This window comes from Chelon labrosus (genome assembly GCF_963514085.1).
Source record: "Chelon labrosus genome assembly, chromosome: 4".
Classification (NCBI taxonomy): Eukaryota; Metazoa; Chordata; class Actinopteri; order Mugiliformes; family Mugilidae; genus Chelon; species Chelon labrosus.
This window is the reverse complement of record NC_140340.1, coordinates 8,279,399-8,302,422: the sequence shown is the minus strand read 5'-3', so window position 1 is coordinate 8,302,422 and position 23,024 is coordinate 8,279,399. Positions and strand designations below refer to the sequence as shown.

Genomic DNA, 23,024 nt, shown 5'->3' with positions numbered 1-23,024 from the left:
TACTAATTGTGCCCCTTTCCAGAGGAAGGCAGTGCCTTTCTTGTTGGTACCATGCATACTCTTGCAAAAACAAGGCGCAGGAGAGCCAATATAACCGGTAAGGAAATCACAAATGTATGCATTTGAACCTGCTAATCCCCTTATGGTGTCCTAAGAAGCTCCAAATCTGGATGGTTCAGTCAGATACTCTCCTTTTGATATTTGGAGAAAGGAAAGAAACCTGTCACCTAGTGATGACTTCTACCAAATATTATTTACACTGTATAACTGCACTACCACTCAATGACAAATAGCTCATAGCCTCACCTATAAAGGTACCACAGGGGCTTTATATGTCTTAGTAGACGGCATGTCAACGCCACAAGTCATTCATGCATTCATTCATTCATTTTCTCTAACTGCTTGTCCTCTGGAGGGTCGTGGGGGTCTGCTGGAGCCTATCCCAGCTGTTGCCGGGCGAGAGGCGGGGTACACCCTGGACAGGTCGCCAGTCTGTCACAGGGCTCAACGCCACAATGAAAGGTTTAACTTCCACCTTCATAAAGTCAAAGAGAGTGAATTGGGAAAACATTTAGAATAAAAACCCCAGAGCTTTAGGGGGTTACGTTACCTAATAAACTATATGACTATTCTACAAAGCAGGACCAGGGATCTGAAGTGTGATGCAAACACGACTATGAACTAGTACTTGCAGGACTGTTTGCTGCATCTGTTAACTGCAGGTAGTGGTGAGTGGTGTAGAGGCAGGCAGAGAATGAGCGGACTGCCAATGAGTCCACAGTTCCTTTCCTTCCCTTTCACCTCTTTTTTCTCCCCCTTCACACGAGCAAAATTTATGAGGCCATTACGAGTGAGCATGCAGTGTCAACAGTGCCCAGCTAATATCTTCATCCAGCATCGCGAGGGGCGACACGTACGACACATGGCACTGCTCGGGAGACAAACTGCCCTCCGAGCTCACCGCTCAGCTCAACACAAACATACACACTTAAGACGTTTAACACGCCTCAGCATCGCCCGACACGTTCGCTTGCCTCTTTAGGACAGCAACTTAAGTAATGAATTCATCACAAGCTTTCACTTACTATAAAGAAAGCCTGGAGAATTAAAATCAATGCAAAGCACCTTTAAAAAAAAAAAATACAGTGAGGCATCTTGTTCACTTGTTTTTGCCACTTATGAACAAAACGTATGCAGCTCTCTTGCATAGCTTCTATTGTATAGTGAAAGAAGACCGTGTTCGTGCACGTGCAGCGCTGCAGTTTTTACCAAACATTACTCAAACAAATGGGAGTTAATGGTGCGCGCGTTCACGACTGTTTTCAAGATGCAGATTTATCCACGTTTTCTGCCCGAGTGACGATTCTCAGCAGCGAGGATCGACTTGAAACGGGCCCTGAACCACGTTAAGAAACAGAAACAGATCATCTAGAAATGGTCACAAGCGCATCTATACTCTGCTCTTTTAATTTATGCAACATACCGTATTTATGCTCCATTCTGCTTCACTACGTTTCTGCCAAAGAGACCCCCCCAAACTTACTGTGATGGTTTATTTAAAAGCTGTAGCGAGGCAGAAAGAAATAAAACTCACACAGTTTCTCAAAAAAATACCACATTCATAAACTGGTGACCTCTAAGATTTAACTCGTGAGATTTAGGAACGTGACTGACCTCGATAACGTCTACGAATGAGATAAAACTATCTCCATCTTCAATAGTTAGAGCTCTCAAATGCTGCTTTTGCACTGATGCATCAATCAAATACTGTTTTCTGTTTCATTGCTTGAACGCATTTTAATGACAATTCTTAAGTACTTTTACTTTAGTAGGACATTTTTATTGCAGGACTTTTACTTGTTGAGTACAACCACGTAGCTCACTTAAATTGTATTGGCAGGGAAACAGAAACATTTAAAATGATGTTATTTACACCATAAATTCACATGGCCCAAGTTGTGAGCTGAACTGCAGCCAGACGCCGCCATTACAAACTCCACAGGCCATTGTCCCTCTCTCTCTCTGATCCATCTGCTACAGGAGAGGCGCTGCAGCAGGACTGCCATGAAGCTCCCTGGCACCAGCCTGCTTTACATGTGGCTGTTTGACACAACGCAGCGGGAGCGGCGTTATGGCCTGGTGGCGAGAGAGGCTCAATGGCCGTGGCAGCATTAGCTCTCATCACGCTCACCTCATCTCATTACAGCTCACCGTGGGGTGATGCTGACGGAGGGACACGGGCCGTCGTGTGAAGCACATCCCCATCACAGTGTGGAGGTGGCGATGCGCACCACAGCGATACTCGCTGATGAGCCATTAAAGAGGCCTGCAGCAGCAAAACAGAGCTCTTGTTGAGCAGTGTGGGATGTCGAGGCAATTTTGTGTTTTAATTGTCGGCCTCTGTTTCAAAAACGTGGTCAAGAGATGGACCATCTATTAGATGGAGATAATATGTGACTTTACTGTTCATTTTTTATCAAGGTGTTGTGCAGTTTTACCTGCAAGTGCTCTTACGACAGCTTTAGTGACTGTATGTGTAGCAGAATCAGTGCGCGGCGCCATTTCCTCTTTACATCTCAGGTTTTCAGTTCCCACTCTAACTTTTCAATTAGTTCATATCATGTGGTATTCATTTCTAGAAGGACAAATAACAAGGTAAACTCCTGCGGTGCTCCACAGCTGAGATAAGCACACAGAAGAACACCTTGGATCCCACAGCAGGCAATCATGAAAGGAAACGAGATAAACAAGCTGTCCTTCTCAGGCGGTACAGTACAGAAGGTGAAATTAATTTAGATGCATAAACATGCTTACGTATCAGAAATGAAATGTAATAAGCTCTAATGAAAGTTGGATTTTCCACTCGCCTCTCAGAAAGCCCCCCTATTGTTTAATGACTTCGCTGAAAGTTACTTTTCTACTTATATGAGCGGTTTTCTTTAAGCGATACAGGGATGCGTCTTTCTTTAAACTAAATCCTGTATATTTTTAGAGCTTCACTGTAAAAATTTGCAGTTACAAAAGCCCAATTTAAGTCAAAACGAATCTTAAATCCCGAACAGATTCTTCTCATTAAACCTCTCATTAATCCTGCAGTAGTTTTGTAAATTTGTTTGCTCTGCCTCCGTATGTTTGATTTTACTGAGCAAGACTCGATGGCCTATTATACGTAATGAAACCACTTGTATTTCTTTTATTCCCTCCACTTGTTTTATGTTAATGTTGGTATTTATTTATTTTCTTGCCTTTACTGGATAGTTGTCAGCAGAGAAACAGGAAGTATATGGGATGGCATGCACCAGTTAAACCTGCACCACTGTGGTGAGGGGCATTTAGATCTCTTAAGAGAGTCGACACGAAACCTCTGCGCCGCCCCGGTGAATCTTAACCCTGGAGCACCTCAGAGAATTGATTTATTTGATCTCACCAAGTCAGAAGTTTAATTTTGCTTGTAGAAGGGATAAACATCGTAGCTTGTCGGCCTGGCCGGTCCTCGTTTGCCTTTTATCTCGATATAACTGCATTAACAAGAGGCCAGACCTGCTCCTCCCTCCTCTCTGGATCAGGGCCCTGCAGAGCCAGAAGGACAACACTGATCGCCTCCTCGGGTCTAGAGGACGTCAGACAGTATCACGGGGCTAAAAATCGTGTACGAGTTTTAACTTTCAGCACAAAGTAGGTTTTTTTTAGACCCACGGAAACAAACCATTTCAAACATCAACTCACAGTAAGTTGTTTATGTGTTTTAAATAGTGCATATGCAGCTGCTCGTTAAATTGATAATTGCAATACTTTGCAAAAAAGCATCTTCCTCGTGCTGGAAGGTAATTTGCTTATCCACAGCAGAATTCACCTGCCACACTGAAACGCAGAAATCATTCCTCAGCGTGGCTCTGTCAGTGGGACACACCTTCCTGCCCTTAAAAAGTGATTAGACTGAGTCAGCAAGTCAAATTAAAGCTGAGAAGACGCACATTTTTCTCCAGTTGGAGGTAAATCTCCACAGAACAGGCACCAGGTCGCTTCATTTATATCAGTCAGCGTAGTGACTTAAAATAAAAGAAGCTTCTCGGCTCTCAGCTGCTGTTTCATCCAAGAAAATAGAAAATAAAAAATTGCAGCCGTGCAAAGCTGCAGTGCTTCGAGCTAAATGTGAACATGTTGATTAGCACTTAGCGAGGCACATTTAGATACTAGCTGTTTTCAGATCTGCAGCTGGTTGTGTTAGCGGGTTGTTGCTGACAGGACAGCATGCATTAGATTTAGCAGTAGCTACACACAGGCCATGCTAGCAGGTGTCTGTCAATGCTAAACGCTATCATTAGCATGCTAACACGCTCACAGTGACAATGCCTCATGTCTACTATGATATTTGATTGTTTTATCTGAGCGGCAAACCTCCAGCGTTCAAACAGGCGAGCACACAAGTACCTGCTGATGTCCACTTGAGATTTGTGAGTGAGTCCACACGGACCCCCATGTTAAAATGGAGATTCATTCATGACAACAACAAGGGGCTGAATCTTTACATAGCTTACCTTATGTAAATCATATTAACGCTTAAAGTTATGCATGTGGCAGCTGTGAGTAACAGGTGGGTTGCTAGTTGTCTGTCTAGGCCACACACACCTACCTCAGCTAAACTCAAGCTCCACCTCTTTTTCTCATTTTTTGATTAGCTAGTAGGAGTCAGGCACTGCCAAGATGGCGGCGTCCAGTGCCACTCACCCTGAGCTTCAAAACCTCTCCTCAGAAACCCTGCAGGTGACGTCACAGTGTATTTGTATTTATAGGCTACGGCTAGTTGTTTTAGCATGCTAACATTTGCTAAAGACAAAGTACAGCAGAAGCTGAATAAATGTGATAAGCTTGGATAGATTTAAACTTTGACCTGATGATGGTTCAAGATGAAACATCCAATTGCCAGGAAGCCAGGCCTTTTTGTGTTTTTTGTGCCGGAAAGTCATACTCTGGTTAGAGTTGAGTCTTGCTACGCTAGTCTAGTTATCCAGATGTCTGTATTATTGTTGCTCTAAAGGAAATAGGACTCTGTGAATCATGAACATCTAAACTCCATGGCAACCAGTTCAATAGATGTTGAGATGTTTCAGTCTGGACTGAGTAAGCAGTACTACCACCCACAGAGCCCACATGTGTTTTTCTTTATTGTCAGGAAGAACTGCAGTCCGTACTGTTTATATTAATATGAAAAAGCATATTTAATTCTCTGAATGGTTTCCGCTCCGTGAGCTCCTGACACAGTATACGTAAATGTCATCTGAAGTCCAAGCCAGCAGGTTTACTCAGGCAGCAAATTACTGGCACCAACAATACAGTCAAACACATCTAACTTCACATGCTGTATGTGGAAGTGCAAATACCTACCGGGGAGACAATGCTGAAACTGTCTGAGTGTGTGTTTCCCACACATACTGGACTGGTCTAACTTGAGGTCACAGGAACAAAGAAGGGAAAAAACATAATGTCTAAGGTCACAGACGGGTCGACAATCCACCGTACGGGGAAGATAAACCACTTGTTCATTCAAGAGATCCACTAAACACACACACAGCTAACTACCTATTCTCCTGTTGAGAGACGAGAAACCAGGCCAAATGTCTTACTAGGAGGCTAAAAGGGTGATGTCTTGTTTATCCTGTGGTCAAGTTGTAGCTTATTAATCAAACTGCTGGCAAATATCCCCTGAAGAAGAGTTTCCGTCTTGTTTCCTGACATGTTTCAGGTCTCATATGGTTTCTGTGGACTGGCACAGGACCAGAGGTAACAGGTGTCAAGAAACTAATATAATCCAGTGGTGGAAACATTGTTCTATCTAGATTATAGCTATGAATTTGATTTATTGTGTACATGTATTTGGCCAGCGTGGACTAAAATCAGTTTTATTTAATCTGAATTACTTTGCATAGATAAGGTGGTTCTGAGGTCAGTCTCGTGGAAGTGCTTTGTGGTTATGTGGCTGCCAGGGACAAGAGTTATTATAAAAGTTATTAAATCATTTTCTACTATTAGAAATTCACTATAGATTATACAGCTCTTTATATATTGCCTCTAGCAGCATTATATAGGAAGCTGGAGGATAGAGGGGACGACTAAAAACCTTCAGACGCAAACTTTAAAAGCACTTACACTGTAAATGAAAGCCTCATAGTTAAGTGCAGAAATAGCAAATATTTCCTTCCCTTGTCTTTGTAATAAAGTGGTTTTTAGACTACTGATGGGACAAATCAAGACATATGAAGATGTCCTTGTGTAAATGTACACTTTTTTTAACCAATTTATGACAAATAGAGTCAGAAACTAATAATTAAAAGTAATGATTTAATAGATAGATTTGCCAGTTACTGATCATTACAATACTGGCAGCTGTTAAATGAAGATAAATCACTGCAGTGAACATGATGTCTAGTAACTTGCTGACATCTTAACATAAAGGTATATAGCACCATCTGGTGGATATTTTAATATCGTACCTAAATGTTCAGCCTTTACCAATCTTCCACTTTCTTAACAGACACACAAACACTGAAACACATTTTTGGGCTAAGATTAACACATAAGAGTCAGAACAACATCCAGTTGAATTCCTAATATTTATTATAGGTCGACACTCTTAAGAGTTTAGATATTGCTTCCTGTTGTTTCCTTAAAAATTAGGATTTACACTTAAGATAGAAACACGTTAAACAGCAAACACATTATTTCAAAGCTCAGGTAGTGTTCCTGTAGAAGGACAGCATGTCGTCCAGACTCTGAGGAGGGCCCTGAGGGGGCTGCTGTGTCTGGCTGTGGTCTGCAGGCTGAGACTGGCTCTGTGGCTGAGGTGGATATTGGGGCGGATACTGGTTCGGGTACTGGTTCGGGTACTGAGGGGGAAATGGAGCAAAGACATGAGGAGGGCCTGCAAACTGAGGAGGAGGAGGTGGAGGAGGAAACGGAGGATAAAACACTGGAGGGTGATACTGGGGAATAAAAGGGGGAGCTGCAAGTGGCGGGCCATCTGAGGGGAGTGGCGGCTGTGAAGAGGCTGCTGGAGGATTTTCTTGAGGTTGAGGTTGAGGTTGAGGGGGTAAGGATTCAGTTTGAGGCTGAGGTTTTGGTTTTTCCTCGTTCTCAGACGTTCCTCCTGGGCCTTTTGTCCACTTGAAGGACATGCTGGATTTATTCTCCTGGTTTTTAGTCTTCCATAGTTTTGGTCTCTTCTCATCACTGTAGTATGCGGAGGGAGGAGCAAATTCGGACTCTCGCTCATCCCGACGCCGACTTTTCCACTCAGCAAACATGAACTCTGGAAAAAAAAAAAAAAAGAAAAAAAGTGGTGTTACAAGGACTTTCCACTTCAGGCCCAGCAGAAGCATGTAATCTATTATAGCATGGTATGGATGGATGGATGATATTGGACAGAAAAGAAAAAGGTTTCCATCAAATCTTCTAAATATTTAACCACATTTCTAAAGAAAACACATCCCCTGCACAGATTTTGACCCAAATATCCACAGTTCCCTCAAAAATACACACAGCACACACGTGGCAGTGGGAAAGTAGACCAGTTTTAATGCTACCGTGACAATGATGCCAGAGAATCTAAAAGGAAATTAGCTATAACTATTTTTATAGGCTACTTTAGTCACGTAGAATTTTAAAACCTTTTTAAACTGTTTCAACATACAAAATACGCGGAATAATATTAGAAACGTAAAGGAACTGAGAAGGAGAGTCACTTATACAGGCCTGTATGCCGTGTGGACAAGTATTTAAAACAAACCTTGAGTTTCTACATGATGTTAATACAAAAGGCTTGTGGAAGAACACCCGGAGCTGAGTGAATGAGAATCTTCAAGGACACCAAATGAGTGAGGAGGAACAGCATAACGCTTGCCGACAGTGGCGAGCACTTAAATATGTGTTGTTTTTTTTCTTAGTAGTGATTAGGGCATTGTTTTGTCTGCATACTGAATTGGACATATACTTACTGCATTGTTCATTGCTTGTTCTTGTCTCACAATCCGAGTAATTATGTTTTTTTGTCTCTGGAGTCTTATTCAACCTCTTCAGTAAGGTAAGTAACCATAGAAACATCACCGCTGCGGCAACCGTCACTGCACTAGAATGTGTGTCTTAAAAAACTGGATGTTTCAGCTCCTGGTCGTAGTTTTAAATGCAAATGGTCTAAATATCCATGACAATGCTGGATATAGGTGGGTCCCATGTAGGAATTATACTTATCGGGAGGCAGACACTCTCTCTATTTTTAAGGTCAGGCTTAAGACTTTCCTTTTTGATCAAGCTTATAGTTAGGGCTGGACTAAACCATCCCTTAGTTATGCTGCTATAGGCCTAGGCTGCTGGGGGGACGATGCACCAAACACATGTCCTCCTTTCTTCTCTCTCCTCTCTCGCATCCTCCACTTTCTTTTCTCTGGCACAGAGCTCTTGCCCTCTAATATCCTATCTACTACTAGTCATGCAATTCCGTGCTATTACTATGTAGAATGTTTACTGCTGTGTGTGTGTGTGTGTGTCCCCCCCCCCTTCTTCTTGTGAGTATCTCTGGCCTGGAGTTGTGCATTTCCTGTGGAGCTCTATACTACATCTGTTGTCGTGGTCTCATCAGCCTGCCCAGTCTTCATGGAATCCTGCAGTTATCCACTCCTACCTGAATGAACAATTCTCCAACCTGCCTATGATTCCTCTTACATTTTCAAACTGTCATGTAACATCATAAGTTTGTATCTAAGATTCCACATGTACGCTTTAGTTAGATATGTGTATCTATGACAGATGTATGTTTATCGTGCTGTTCTCTTCTCTCTTTCTTCTGTCTGTACCCGGCTGGCCTTAGGCAGATGGGTCCCTCCATATGAGCTGGGTTCTGCTCGAGGTTTCTTCCTGCTAAAAGGGAGTTTTTCCTCGCCACCGTCGCCTTCAGGCTTGCTCTGGGGGTTTCAGGCCGGGTTTTTGTAAAGCGTCTTGAGACGATTTGTATTGTTATTGACGCTATATAAATAAAATTGAATTGAATTGAATTAACATTTTTACATCAATTTACCTTTGCCCCTGTCCCATTCCCTGACATGAGGAACTCCTGGTTTGGTGTCCTTCCTCTCCTGGATCTCCACCTCCACCTTCTTCAGTGTGCTGACCTCTGGGCACTCCTCCGGTTGTGGGAAGGGCCCTATAGTTTCAGCTTCCTCCTGCTCTCCTGTGATGAATAATTCAAAACAGCACCTCAGCAGCGTGTATGTGATCACTCAACAGCAGCATGCAAACCGAGTCTTTACTCAAGACAACTCCTGTTTTATAGTCGAAATAACAGTTCTAGTGGGTGTAAATTCTAACCTTCATTCTCTTCCTCTCCTTCCTCTTCCTCAGTGCCGTCCAGCTTGGCTTTCTTCACCTTCCTCTGCCTCACCTTGGCCAATCGAGCCTGCAGGATGGCCTGTCTCTTCTCCTTCAGTCGTTCTCTCTTGGTGCGCTGATCTGTTGTCTGTAGGACAGGACGGATGTAACACAGAAACAAAGGTTTGAGCGTTCAGATTCAAAGTTTAGAAAGCTTTCATGTTTTGTTCTCCAGTCACTTTGAATAGTTTGCAGTGAAATAAAAGTAAAGAACTTGGGATCCCAGACTGAATTAATTTATTCGGTAAATAATTGCTTTACTGATTGTCAGTTTTTCATGCAGCTTTCTTTATACTGCATTTCATTTTAAAGTTTCTCTTTTTGTTCCCCACCAACAGCAATTTATTCAGCGGCTCACCTGATCTCTGAGCATGTCCAGGGTTTCTCTCTGCTTTCTGCGCTGCTCTTGATCCTGAGAGAAAGCATAGTAGCCCACACCAAGCTCTCGAGCCTCTGAGATAGGAAAGTTAAATGTTTTTTTGTGAAGGTAGGAAACATTTGGAAACCAGATCCTCTTGGCGTTGTTCCTGGTGTGTGCACAAATGTTCTGTTCTGATGCTCACCTTGTCCTCTGATATCCTCATAGTGGAGTGGTCCAACGGGCCTCTTCATCGCCTCCTCTTCCTCTCTCTCCCACTCCTGCCTCTGCAGCTCTCGACGCATGTCCTCTGAGAGTAAAGTCTTGTCAGTAGAGGCTGACCTACGGGGGACAGTCATAATCAAAAGAGTTGCAGTTACAAATAAGACACATCTCCTCTCCATTTAAAACAATAAATAAATCGCATGGGCCTTTAAAGGGTTATAGAAATAATTACCCTTTGCCTTTAAAGTCTAGGTCCATCTTCTTAAAACTTGGCAAATCTTTCTTCATGCATCTTCGAGATCGTCCCAAAGCGTCCACAAAGTCCACCCTACACGGAAACAACAAGTTTTAAATGATTTATTACTTAAACTAACATAAACTATACAATGTCAACACTTGTTGTTATGACAAGCAGTACGAGTACCAGCACTAACTTAAGATAAGTTTCTATTTCACATAGTTAACACATATGCAGCATGTTTCAAACATCCTAACTACACTAAATATCTCACAGACCAAACTCCAGGAACAAATCAATCAAACATTACCATTCCTCGTCTGGGTGCTGAGGAGGAGGGACAGGTGACAAGCTGTCTTTTTCCTCATCCTCTTTCTCCTTCTGTGCAAATGCTTCTCTCTTTTTGTCAATAATCTTCTGTGTGAAGTCAACCAGGAACAGTCCCTCCGTCTCTTCATCTGATGCATAATAAGACAAGAGTAAAAACATTTTTACCATACAGGTAAATCTTACGCAGGGATCATTCACGACCACCTCAGACCAACCTGGAAACTCTCCCTTCGTCATCTGTTCATAAAGCCTGGCCTTCTCCTCCAACTTGCGCCTGTTGTGAGAGGAGAAATGAGGACTCGGAGGTCTTGGTCATCTGTTATAAAAACCAAATCTCTTTTATTACTGAACTCACTTTGATGTGTCAAGGGTGTTCTGCTCCTCTGCCAGCTGCTCTGCATCTTTCTCAGCTCTTGCAGAGACACCTGCATTTTGTTTACTCCATACATTAGGTTTCTGCTCAAGAACACGAAGTTGAAAGAGGTTAGAAACTACAGACTGGCTTTAAACAAGCAGATGAACTCAAGGACCACAATCATTCATTACTGTACCTTGACTTTAGGTTTTGCTTTGAATCCAGCGCCGGTACTTTCTTGCCCCAGTTTCTCCTGTTTGAACTGTTCCTGTTTCCTGTACAGTTCAGCTTTAAGGTCCACTAGCTGTAAGAAACAAACCATTGTCAAAATATAAGGTTTAATTGTTTATTATTAAGCTTCTATCAACTGTAACTGTGAGTGTGTTAGCAACTTAGCCTGACATAAAGTTAGCTAGCTGCTGTTAGCTTTTTATCTTTTACATAAACGCCACACAGCCACATCAGTTAAATATTCATAAAGCGGATTATATATGCAACTCACCGATGAAGCAGTCACGTCGAAGGGTTTCTTCTTTTTATCCATGTTTACGGTTTATTTCCTACGCCATAATCTCCAGGGTGCTGCTCTTAGCTAAATCTGACTTCTTCGTTGGTTTTCTTTCTCGCAGGCAAAATGTCGCATTTGAGAGAGAGACGCCAACTAGTGGCCAACTAGAGGCGTCGCTCTTAAAATGATCCCGACTTCCTGTTCAGTAGTCCTGTTAAAATCTTTATTTTGTCTCACTGAAGCTTTGTTTTAATTATTTTTTTTTAATTTAATTAATTATTTTCATGTGATCTGTAAATGCTTTGACTTTGCCTCCTGATATTCTCATTGTGGTTTTGTCTATCCACAGTTTATTATTTCCAACCTTCTCCTACAACAATTCAAGTATATATTTAGAATTCAACATTTTAGAATAAACTTTTATGTCACACTACAGACTGATAATCTGCAGCCCGTCAATGTCATTATTCTTCTCAGAGCGTACCATCGCTCTTAAACAGTTACACGAGTCTTATTATTTTATTTGTGTTTTCATCTTCCTCATAAACCAAACAAAATTCACGTAATATTTACGCGGTACAACAAATTGCACCATGCGAGGCATCACAGTTTCAGTGGTATTAATAAATGAGCCGCAGGAAGCAAACACCTCCAATGAAATTCCATTTTCCTAACACTGTGTAAATAGTTGTCATAGACATATTAAGGCTGCATGGATATTGAGATGACATTGAGATGATTACAGAAGATGAATGAATGAATGAATGAATGAATGAATGATGTGGCATACATCCGCATCTCGGAAAGAGAGTTGTTCTCTGAGATATTAAGAGTAAACCTTGGAAAATAAACCCAATTATAGCTGAATGGCATATTGAGCAGGGCTCTTACGGTATTCTGAAATTTTCACAAGGTCATTCTTACCACATTCAATTATGCAGATTTGATTCGCACAGAAACCACCTGCTAAACATGGTTAAAGCGTGCTCAAAAATCTCACTGCCGCCGTATGTAATCAGCGGACTTCGAAATCAGCTCGCAGGATTGTACAGGACCCCCCCTGTTTTCTGTTTCCTGAGTTTGAGTGGCTCCCCTCAGGACGGAGACTTTGCAGTCCAGGCTGAAGGACAGAGAAGGAAGATGACCTTCATCGCCTGAGCGGTCCAGCTCTTAAATGCACACTGAACACTGACCCACTTACAGACACGGATGCAGCTGTACAAACTCATACATTTAAAGTGTTTTAAAAGAAAATTGCACAAAACACTTGATGCTGTGCTGTTTCTTGTCTATTGATTGTGACTGTGTCTATTTTTCAGATACATTTTAAACACATTCTGAACACCATAACATTCATGATGCTGAGAGCGGATGATTCAATTGTGATTTAATTTCTTAAGCCGTGGTTTGTTCTATTGAACTATATTCTGACGTTTTCTCCAAATAAACACAATCAACAGTAGTTTCTATGGTCACTGGTTCTTGTCCCAAGATTATTTGTATTGTCGTGGAGCATGCGAACAATGATAAGCTGAATTATTAGATTTATCTCTATCACTGCATTACCTCCACACCCCACTGACTAGATAACATGCTCACCCTGTTATCGAGTCACAACAGAGAAATGTCGACTCTGTTATCAGTTTAAACGTTTGAACAATCTTGTGCTGCCAAGATATGACAGAACAAGTATGTGCTACTCTTCCGTTTAGTGTGTTTTTAAACAAACATGGAAGTTATATAAAGCCATGTGACTCCCAAACGAAGTAGATCATTTCAAGAGGTTGGGGTCGGTGTTAGTATCAGATTAGATTTTCAATCGTTGAACACTGGTAGGTTGATTCTTTTGTTTTTTTACTTCAACATGTTTTTTAAAAGAAGCACCTGTCTGCTGGTTTTTCTGCTGTGTTCTCTGACCTTATGGTGCAAGTCAACCAGCGCAGGGTCCAGCTACCTTAGCCCTTCACAAAAACCTCAGGTAAGGTACTCTCCATTTCAACCAAAGAAACACATCTGGATGCAGCCTCTTCTGTGAGTTAATTTAGTTGTGTGGCTGATTTATTTAACTTTATCAAATGCTTCACTTCACTAAGGTGTAGTTTAAAGCCATCACAATGAGTTCAGTTCATAATTTCTGTCACATTTCTAAATTTACGTATAACATAATTGTGTTACATGTGCCAACAACTAAAATTTGCAAATTTCTATGCGTTTATCCACCTTTGTCATATGTAATAAAGTAATAAAGGTACCTTTTATAGCATCTGAATGGATTTTTGAATTGTTTTTGTCCAACCGCAGTATTTATTTTACTTCCTTCCATCATGCATATTTCTAAATATACCACATGGAATAACATTTTTAACAAAATGGATATGCGGATGATTAAATTTGTTGATTTTTCAAATAACATGAACAATTCTTAACATTTTTCTCATTTTTCTCAATCACAGAACAGGGGCAAGTCGCCCAGAATCGGTCGCCAAGTCATGGAGGAGCCCATTCAACCAAATGACGACAATCGCATCACAGTGAGTGAAAAACTAATTCATGACTAAAGTCCACACACACACACACACACACAAAAAGATCTTCCCCTGTAAGGTAATAGTTTCCCTCCACTAAATAGATAAGCGCTCCAGTTGAAATTGGCATCACCCTGAGAGAAGAGGACTTTGAGAGGTACGGTGAAGTTCTGCAGGAGATCATTCACAACTTGCTGGGAAACATGGAGAATGCAGGTTTGCTCAGTTCTTCTGTTTTAAAGATTGAACACTGGCTCCATTTGGGTTATACATATAATAAAAATAATTATTCATATTTAATATTTCATTCTTTTTTTTTGTTACAGAGAGGCTGTCACCAGTTTGAAGATCTTGGACACAAACGTCTCAACGACTTTCCAGTTTCACCTTCATTAGATACTGATCATTAAAACACTGATGGAGAAAAAAATGTGACTGTGATTAAATGTTTATGTGCAAACGACTGATGTCCAAGTACCTGAAAACACCAACACACCAAGTTGAAACCATGAGGGAAATTTAACAGAAGGAGCAAGACCAACGAAATGACCATCTTTCCGAGCTTTGGTTGAGTTGGTGGATGGGGGTTAAGTGAGAAAAATATAAAATTAAAATAATGATAAAAGTTAATTAGGATTATATACACAGTAGGACTTGAATTTATAATGATTTTAAATGTTCTGAATTAATTTCCACACACAAGAGTGTACAGTAAATATCAAACATTCATCACATTTACATTTTTAATCAGTTATTTGTAAAATCTCACATCGGCCGACCAGTGTTATTACAGCCAAAAACTAAAACAAGACATCATTTTGGTTATCTGAAATAAAAATAAAGACCAGATTTTCATTTGCTAATGTCTTTCCGAAGCATTTGTTCACCGAGATTGGGGCGTTTATATGACGTAGTGTTTCTATTTTTAATAGCTACTCTGAACAGCTTAAATCTAGGTCCTGACACGTCCCATACAACATAAAAAAAACAATAAAAACCAGCCTGAGCAAAGATAAATAGCTGAAACTAAACTGAATAGAAACAAATTGACACAAATTACAATAACTGCAGTTGATAAGTGACTCATATTCAAACCTTAACGATAATCTAATTTGATCTCATTAAAACTACTCAGTACATACACCAGTACAGAACATACTGTACAGCCTTCGAGCCCTCAGAGACCTGTGAACTGAATGAAAAGGGAAAGCATCAATAAACCTTCCGTGTCCCCGTCTCATCTTTAGCAAAAGGAACTGACTTGCTGAGTGAATATGCTTTAGCCCCTTTAATTTGGTCGTATGTATGTAATCATCTTCTTTATTCTCATGTGCTGTACATCGTCATTTAATAAAAAAAATAAAAATAAAAAAATGGGCCAGTTATTCATCATGAAAGAAGCGGATCTGTGCACAAATCACCCGAACACTGGTTTAATTGAGGTCCCCGTCTTTATAACTACTGGTACTCATGTGTTCATTCCGCAAATACAGAACCATTTCCTTACAGAGCAAGGTCGCAATACATCCTGTCCAGCTCTCAGTGAGTAGGTCAATATATAATACGTAACCATGAACAAAATGTGCTGTGACCTACATTCTGGAAAGGCTTTCAAGGGACGTTTTCATTCGGAAACTGTCAAAATGTATATGTACCCATTTTACTTGTCAGACCTAATAACACAGGAGACACATCGACCCATCTACCACTAACCGAATCGTCACACGGAATACTTCCAACTACCTGAAAATGTCACGAGGCTAATCATCTTACAAAATAAAAAGCACTCAAGCTAAATGTGTGCGGCAAACAAGGTGGTATCAAAGCAAGCTAATGGACCGGTCTCTCAGGATCGTCCTCTCTTCAATAATCAGCATTGCTCACAGGCAAAGAAAAAAAAAAAAAAAAACGTCTGTTTTGTTTCATCTACTTTACAGCTCGAGTTTTCTTCCATCAGCACTTAGGACTGCGTTAATGAATACTTCAACAAAACATATCTTAAGTATTAAGACTTTTAATATGTATCCAGTGCATCAAACCAAACAACAGCTGCAAGAAACAAACATCCAGATAAACCAGAACAGACAAGCAACGTTCTGTGAAAACACAGCAGAAACAAAATTAACAGAAAACTACTTAAGAATTATTTAGCATGAACACAGACAAACTGTCACACAAAGCAGCTCCATCAGACAGATTCATGTCAGCTTTTTTGGATTTTTATTCCTTGCTGGATCGGTTTGTGAGCCTTTCAGGTCGTTTAAAATAAATCATCTTCTCCGTTCTCCTGCATCTGCACAGGAACTAAATGGTTTTGGAAAAATGTTTTTTTTTTTGTCTCACCAACCAGCGTTTCTATCTCTGAAGGTTATACGCCGTACAGGAGAGTGGTGTTGTTGCGGACGGTGTCGAGGACCGTGGCCACGTCCTCCCCCTTCAGCAGACTCAGCTCCTGCAGCGTGTGGATGCCCATTCCAGGATGTGAAAACCGGCAGACATCTCTACCGACCTGAGATAAGGAGTCATAGAAATATCTGACTAAGAATACATAGATAATGGTTATAGACCTAACTCCTCTGGCTTATTTCTTCCTCTAGTCTTAGAATTGTGGAATTTCTTTTTCAGACTCTAAAAGGTACACTAAAAGTATGAAATATTTACCACAAGATTTTTCTTTGGATCAATATAAAACCTCACATCCAGGTCAGACTAAACAGCTCAAGCTAATTAACATGAGACAAACAACATCTAATCTTTCCTCAGAATCAATAAATCATCCTTTGAGAGGGGATTTCAATATTTCTTTACCTCTAGAGAATGTTTGTCGACCTTTAATTATCTTAATTTTTCGCTGCATGATTAAACTGCAGGCTCAGGTCAGACATACCTTTCTTGGCAGGAAATACGGCGCATCTGTCTCCAGCACAATGCGGTTGAGAGGGATCTGGCGGACAGCGTTTCTGGCATCGGTGGCACTGGAGTAGGTGATCAGCGCTGTGAAGCCCACATACAGGTTGGGGAACTCCGTTAGGAAGGGCTCGATCACTGGGTAACTGTTTGTGAAACAGTGCCTGGAAGCCACACAAGTAATTAAACGCACAACAATGCACATTTTGAAGAAGTCTTGTCGTGTGGAACTTGATGAGAAAAAAAAAATGAGACAATTTTTTAGATGCACAACCTTAACTGTGAGTTATTTAACAAAAAGCAGATAGCGAAGGTGCAATCTCATGACATTTCATCACCATCAATGAAAAGAAATATGGAGGAATGACCAATAAATTAGATGATCACTGCAGAACCATTAATAATTTCTGAATTGCAGTCTCAAAAAACAATCATACAAGGCAGTATGATTTTATTAAATGCTGACAAAATGTAACACAAAAACACAAAGTGAAATAATTAATAGCTTTCCTCCACACAGACCTGTGAATTTTGTAATCTCTGGGGACACACTTTTTCATGATTTCCAGCAGGTCATCATCTGCATCCCTACAGTGGATCACCAGAGGTTTCCGCATGGCGACAGCCAAATGCAGCTGACGCTCAAACACCTTGACAGAGAAGAAGAGAAAACGAGAACAATGACATTGTTTTGAATACAATTTATTCCCTCAATGGATATTTTTGGCCACATCAAGTTTATGTTTCTGGATTTTATTCAGTTCATGCAAACTAACCTCTTTCTGCCTGGAGGAGTCAGTTGAGTTTTTGTGCGAGTAGTCCAACCCCATCTCACCAAATGCCACAGCTTTTGGATGCCTCATTGCCATTAGTATGTTCTGTTCCTGAATATTTGAGTAGTCTTTTGCAAAGTGGGGGTGGCATCCGAAAGCCCCCCACACCATCTCTTCAGCCAGCAAACCCTCCCACAGGGCCTCCCTGACCATGATGTCTGGGTTGCAGAAGTCAGTAATACAGCCTCGAAACTCTGGAGCGAAGCTGTTAAAGTAAAAATTTCGAAAGCTTCTGAACGTCCCCCGGAAGCCGAGTTTTCCATAGAGCATGTCAAGATGGCAGTGTGTGTCTATGAAACCGACCTCGCTGTCCCTGCAGGGGTAACTTGTCCACAAAGGTTCGGCACCCAAGGACAATCTTCTCTTGGGAGTGTCACCACGGGTAAAGCGGGAGTGGCGCATCGAAGAGCCACCATCTGACTGTCTGCGTGAGGTTGTGGAGTTCAAGTAACGTTTTGATGCGCCTCTATTTGAGAGTAGCGGCAGCGCATAGGGATCCGATAAACGGGATGAAGTTTTAGAGGAGTGAAAATTCCCTGTCTTAACTCTGGATGACTCTGGAGGGCCCATGTTTGGGGGGTCGGGGGTCTTGAATAAGACTGTCCTCTGTGATGGCAATAAAGGCAACTCTGTGTCAGCCTGGATTGTCTCAGTGATTTCACGAGGGTACGCAAAGGTGAAGGAGGAAGTTGCAGTATTCACTAAAGGAGTTTGTTGTTTCTGGCTGCTCTGATCAATATACTCCAACGCAGGGACAGGGGAGTCACAGTCTTCTGCTTCGAGCTCATTTTCTGGAGCAGACAATTTTCCTTGGGGCGTGGTCTCTTCAGACCCCTGAACAATCAGCGTCTTGTGTAAATCATCTCTTTTAAGAACGACACTCTGAAAAACATTTGCATATAAAATAAAATCACAAAAATCTCCGTTCAGCTTGTATTCCTCACAGCTCTGATAATAATTGCACAGGCGTTATATTTCCTGAACCATGACAACGTGTCTTCCGTAACAACATGCGGCTAAATTAAGACATGGATTTCTGCCTCACCCTTTCATCTCTCTTTCCCTCAGAGATGTCGTCTGTGCCTTCCAACACCTGAAGAGGGGAGCACCGATCATTCTGGGCAGGGCCGTCCTCCTCAGATTCATTGTCAGGTGTTCTTGAGAAGCATTTTATATCGCTGACTGTTCTGTCAAGGGGCGCGTGACTGAGCCCCTCAGTCTGTAGAGGTGAAGATGCAAGTGGCAAAGACTGGCTGTTAGTGTCAGTTCTGGGGACATTAGTAGTGCTGTGCCTCGTTCTTGTGCTGCCAATGGCTGCAATCAACGCCAGCCTGCAGATGGCCTTTGATCCCTCCTCAGGCGTCCTCTCCTTCTTCTTTGAGACAAAAGAGTGAGACGGAGGTGATAATACTTGCTCACTCTCTTCCACAGGTTTGGGAAAGTTGCTCATAGGTTTATCCTATGCAAAAAATAAAGTTTAATCAGTAATTTCTTCATCAGAAACACACAATTATTTATGGATTTTAGTTTGATTCAACTGCCGGTAAGAGATCACCGTAAAGATTTACCTCTAAAACTTTGAATGACTCTGATTTTTTCCCGGAGACCTTCCTCTGCTTGACTAAAGAGGGCACACTTCCACAAAGCACCTCGAGTTTTCTCTTGGGGGTGTTCGGACTTGGGCCCGCAGATCCTAGAGAGTCACTGATGGGCAAAGTGTCTGAATCTTCATTTTGAGATCTATTCTGGGAAAGGGGTGTACCCGAGCCGGCATGCCCCTGAAGATGTGTGGCTGTGGCGACAGTTTGTTTCCACTTAATTTTCAGCTTCTTTCTGCTGCTGTCCATCTCTGAGATCCTATTCAAATACACAAACAGATGTGTGTGACCATCCAGAGTCGTCTTTCCTACAATAGCAGGTCAAGTCTTTTGCTCAATATACCAAATATCGTACAATAAGTAAGTACTTCAACATCATTTATTAACATTTATCCTTTAACTGACTTCTATAGCTTAAATGATTATGACTGTACAGGTAGTTTTATTACTCTCTCATGTAATTTATCAAAGCAGTTTGTAACAATTGTAAGAAAATGCTAAAGTGAAAAAAGGGTTTCCATAGTCCCACAACGCACACTAACTAACATTTTAAAAGCCTTGTTACCTGATCTTGAGATGTCACCTTAAAGATGCACAACATTCAACAGTAGTATTTAAGCGTATAGATCAGCTTTCACCTTCCTTAAAAATGAATAAAGATTTATAATGCAGACAAATTAACAACAATAATGTTCACAAAGAAGTTAGTCTGATCTTCAAAGCTACAAAAAAACATTACTTTCAACTTGCCAGATTCACTATTTAGATATGGACTAATTCTTTCGGTTCATAGCTTAATGTTTTGTACACATCACAGTATTATACATGAGTCTATTATACCCGTAAATTACAATGGAACCATAAAAAAGTAATAATATGATGCACTTAAACACATCACAATGCACCAGATATTTAAGTGGCATCGCTAGTTGCACCAGGAGACACCAATTTTAAACAAAATTACAATAAAACTTTATTAATTTACACATATATAAAACAAGAGCGTTAAATTAAATGTCTGACTTTCCTTCTGGAAGACAAAAAAGCGCCGAAAGTGGACAGACTCACCGCGGTGACATACTGTTAAATATGTGCGTTAGCTAGCGACAGTGACTTTAGCCAATTAACTGTTAGCTAACATGACCGGTTTTCGCTCGTTGATTCAAACTGCGTTTCAATTTCCCCAGCTACAAAACACTTAATGGTCACAATTAATATCATCACTTCATTATCGCCAATAAAGTTAGCTAGCTAGCTAGCTAGCTGGCTGCGTTGTTAAATTTATTTAGCTAGCATTGCCTTATGTTGAAGAGTGCGGTTACCTTCTCGGGCATTGCGCAGTAAAAATGGCAGAAGTTGCGTGGGATCCACGTGGGTATCTTTAACTGGCAGCTTATAAACAATTCGTGCGTTTCCCAGCCAAAAACAAAATAAACGTTTAACTGCCGGATTTATAATGTGTGGATTTTCAAGTTTATTTGAAATTATCCCTAGATGGCGGCAACCAGGCGACCGGATAATACGTCTCGCGATATTTTGGGTCAACAAACGAGATTTTTTTTTAAGCATTTCAAAATGGCGCTGGAATTTTGCGAATGAACAGAGAGTAAACCAAACAGGGGAACATTTTAAGAGTTTTTAATATATTCGCAAACATTTAATAATGAATATAAACAAAGATGGAGGAAAAAGCTTGAGTAACACTCTTTGTTAGACTTTTGGTAATCCCAGAGAGGTCTTATATGCACCAAAACTGTGTCCTTTACCTACAGGGAAGACATAAAAATGATTTATTCTCTTGGCCACTCAGTAAGCGAAACATTATTTATCACTGTCCTTCTCAATAACACTGCATTAGGCACACATTTCTACACATGTAAGCTAAATAAACTGGATCTGCATGCATTAACATTCATTTTATGAACCACAAAAGTGATGATTAGTGCAGACTATTCTGGTTGTGCACAGGTGCAACAAAGATTGATTGTGTCATTAATTTAATTCACTTTATAATATACCCCCCAAAATCCTTAACTCATAGAAGGGGGATTTGTTTAAAATCTCTTTGGTTGTATCTGAATATGTGCTTCAACATTTTAAAGGTAGAGTTGGCAGAGTATGCAGCTGCATTGTCAATAAAAAAGGTTTTAGGTTTAGGATCTCACTCATGCCAGCCACGTGTGCGTGCAAATGTCACACCAAGCTCACACTTACAGGTGACATTTTGCTGCAGACAGAGATTAGATCAATACGTACATGTTGGGCCCTTTCTCTCCACGAGCCAGTAGCAGAAACCCCTCCTGGCACGGTCATTGAACATGTTCCTGTACTGGGGCATGTTTTGAGGTGAGTATGTGGTTCTTGGTGAGCCTAAAGAAAAAGATGAAATAGCGATGTTGTAGCAAGAAAGCCAATAACGCAATAAAGGCATTGTGGTACTTACTATATGCTCGCAGCATTGAAGGAACAAGCGCTGCACTTTCAGTCAGAGGAGGTAAGGGACCGCCGGTAGTGCAGTTTTGAGTGGGCTTTCCTTTATGTGGTTCGTACACTGAAGCATATAATAAAGCCAAATTAGAGATACTTTCCCTTTTGAACCAAGTATACAGAGCTTTTTCCTCCCTGTATCACAAAGAGCTTTGTGATGGTTACTGTATTATTTCTTTTTTAAAAAAACACAAACCCGCTTCCTTCAACAAAGCAGCTGGAAGGGATGAAAGATAAACGGGTACCTAGATGGGAACAAACGTACAACATGAATTGTAGAACAAGAATATTTATTACTTTATGTTGTCTCTTGTCATCTTTAACTCCTACCATTGTCTTCATTTTGCTCCAGTGATCTGTATGGAGGTGTGGAAACATGACTGGGTGATTCCTTGGCCAAAATGTCTTAATGCTAAAAAAAGAAAAAGAAAAAAAAAAACAACAGTACAAATATCAGCACTGGATCCAAGCTGCAGAACAAATACCGTGCATGTTTGCAAGACAGTGACTGAGCACTTGCAGCTCTCACCTGTAACAACTTGAGTCCCATGTTTTTTTCTTCTCCCCTGCCTGCATGTTCCTGATATTACTGCACTCGACTTAACTCCGTCTCTCTCACACAAAGATGTGTTGTGTTACTTTGTTGCTTAGCAACGCATTTGGCCACAGTGCCCCTGCTGCGTAAACCGGGGCTGGTTATAATTTCAGGTGTTGACATTTTGCTAGGAATGGACATGGTTGTGTAGACTGTCTACGAGCTTGTACAGCAAATTTAAACAAATAATAATTATATGTGAGGTTATTCAGCTTGTGCAGAGGTTGGTCTTTTAAAAATATTATGACCATTTTTCCTCAAATGTAGAATAACAAATAGTTTTTCCTTCCTAAAATCTTACGAGAGTTAAAATAAAGGTCAATGATAGTTATTCCATTTTCTTCATTCTTTCTTCATTATAAATCTGAAGACCAGCTGAGTAAATAATACACACGTATTTCATAGCACAGTGTGTGTAATCAGCACAAATGTTCTTCGACGTATACTCTTTATTCTCAATTGGTCTCTGGTTTGATCATTGCCCTTTCAATGTCAACCTACACTACCTGGCCAAAAAAAAAGGTCAAACACTCTAATATTTCATTGGACCTCCTTTAGCTTTGATTACATTTACACATCCGCTGTGGCATTGTTTCCATAAGCTTCTCCAGTGTCAGAAAGATTTATTTCCATCCAGTGTTGCATTCA

General features: G+C 40.9%; 3 protein-coding genes across 4 annotated transcripts; 1 reads left to right on the top strand and 2 right to left on the bottom strand.

Annotated features, from left to right (window-relative positions):
• Positions 1-6,348: 6,348 nt before the first annotated feature.
• ccdc174 (coiled-coil domain containing 174) lies at positions 6,349-11,636 on the bottom strand. Its single transcript, XM_084543077.1, has 11 exons — positions 11,426-11,636; positions 11,120-11,227; positions 10,924-11,024; positions 10,784-10,842; positions 10,549-10,696; positions 10,233-10,328; positions 9,981-10,117; positions 9,776-9,870; positions 9,358-9,505; positions 9,068-9,220; positions 6,349-7,306 (listed from the first exon to the last, which is right to left on the bottom strand). Exons 1-11 carry the CDS (start codon positions 11,465-11,467, stop codon positions 6,729-6,731), a joined length of 1,665 nt encoding a protein of 554 aa, XP_084399203.1. The 5' UTR covers positions 11,468-11,636; the 3' UTR covers positions 6,349-6,728.
• A 1,659-nt stretch (positions 11,637-13,295) lies between these two features.
• On the top strand, positions 13,296-14,302 carry ghrl (ghrelin/obestatin prepropeptide; the record flags this gene model as incomplete). Its single annotated transcript, XM_084542904.1, has 4 exons — positions 13,296-13,409; positions 13,885-13,962; positions 14,061-14,220; positions 14,283-14,302. The coding sequence occupies 4 exons, from the start codon at positions 13,296-13,298 to the stop codon at positions 14,300-14,302; spliced, it is 372 nt and encodes a 123-aa protein (XP_084399030.1).
• A 753-nt stretch (positions 14,303-15,055) lies between these two features.
• tatdn2 (TatD DNase domain containing 2) lies at positions 15,056-20,728 on the bottom strand. 2 transcript variants are annotated; one of them, XM_084542112.1, is made up of 8 exons: positions 20,617-20,728; positions 19,860-19,936; positions 19,265-19,553; positions 18,742-19,155; positions 17,640-18,578; positions 17,386-17,513; positions 16,844-17,027; positions 15,056-16,465 (listed from the first exon to the last, which is right to left on the bottom strand). In XM_084542112.1, the coding sequence occupies exons 3-8, from the start codon at positions 19,541-19,543 to the stop codon at positions 16,325-16,327; spliced, it is 2,085 nt and encodes a 694-aa protein (XP_084398238.1). In that variant the 5' UTR covers positions 19,544-19,553; positions 19,860-19,936; positions 20,617-20,728; the 3' UTR covers positions 15,056-16,324. The 2 variants fall into 2 exon arrangements, with proteins under 2 accessions (XP_084398238.1, XP_084398239.1); XM_084542113.1 differs by lacking the exon at positions 19,860-19,936 and having other exon boundaries at positions 20,617-20,695.
• Between the last annotated feature and the right edge of the window lie 2,296 nt (positions 20,729-23,024).

Excerpts from the sequence above, each read along its gene's own strand:
- ccdc174 (XM_084543077.1), bottom strand. The coding sequence starts at position 11,467 with ATGGATAAAAAGAAGAAACCCTTCGACGTGACTGCTTCATCG. Across the intron at positions 11,228-11,425 it reads TCGACGTGACTGCTTCATCG|CTAGTGGACCTTAAAGCTGA; the intron begins GTGAGTTGCATA and ends TGTTTCTTACAG. Across the intron at positions 9,871-9,980 it reads TGAGGATATCAGAGGACAAG|AGGCTCGAGAGCTTGGTGTG; the intron begins GTGAGCATCAGA and ends TTCCTATCTCAG.
- tatdn2 (XM_084542112.1), bottom strand. The coding sequence starts at position 19,543 with ATGGACAGCAGCAGAAAGAAGCTGAAAATTAAGTGGAAACAAACTGTC. Across the intron at positions 18,579-18,741 it reads AGGGAAAGAGAGATGAAAGG|AGTGTCGTTCTTAAAAGAGA; the intron begins GTGAGGCAGAAA and ends AATGTTTTTCAG. Across the intron at positions 16,466-16,843 it reads CGTATTTCCTGCCAAGAAAG|GTCGGTAGAGATGTCTGCCG; the intron begins GTATGTCTGACC and ends TCCTTATCTCAG.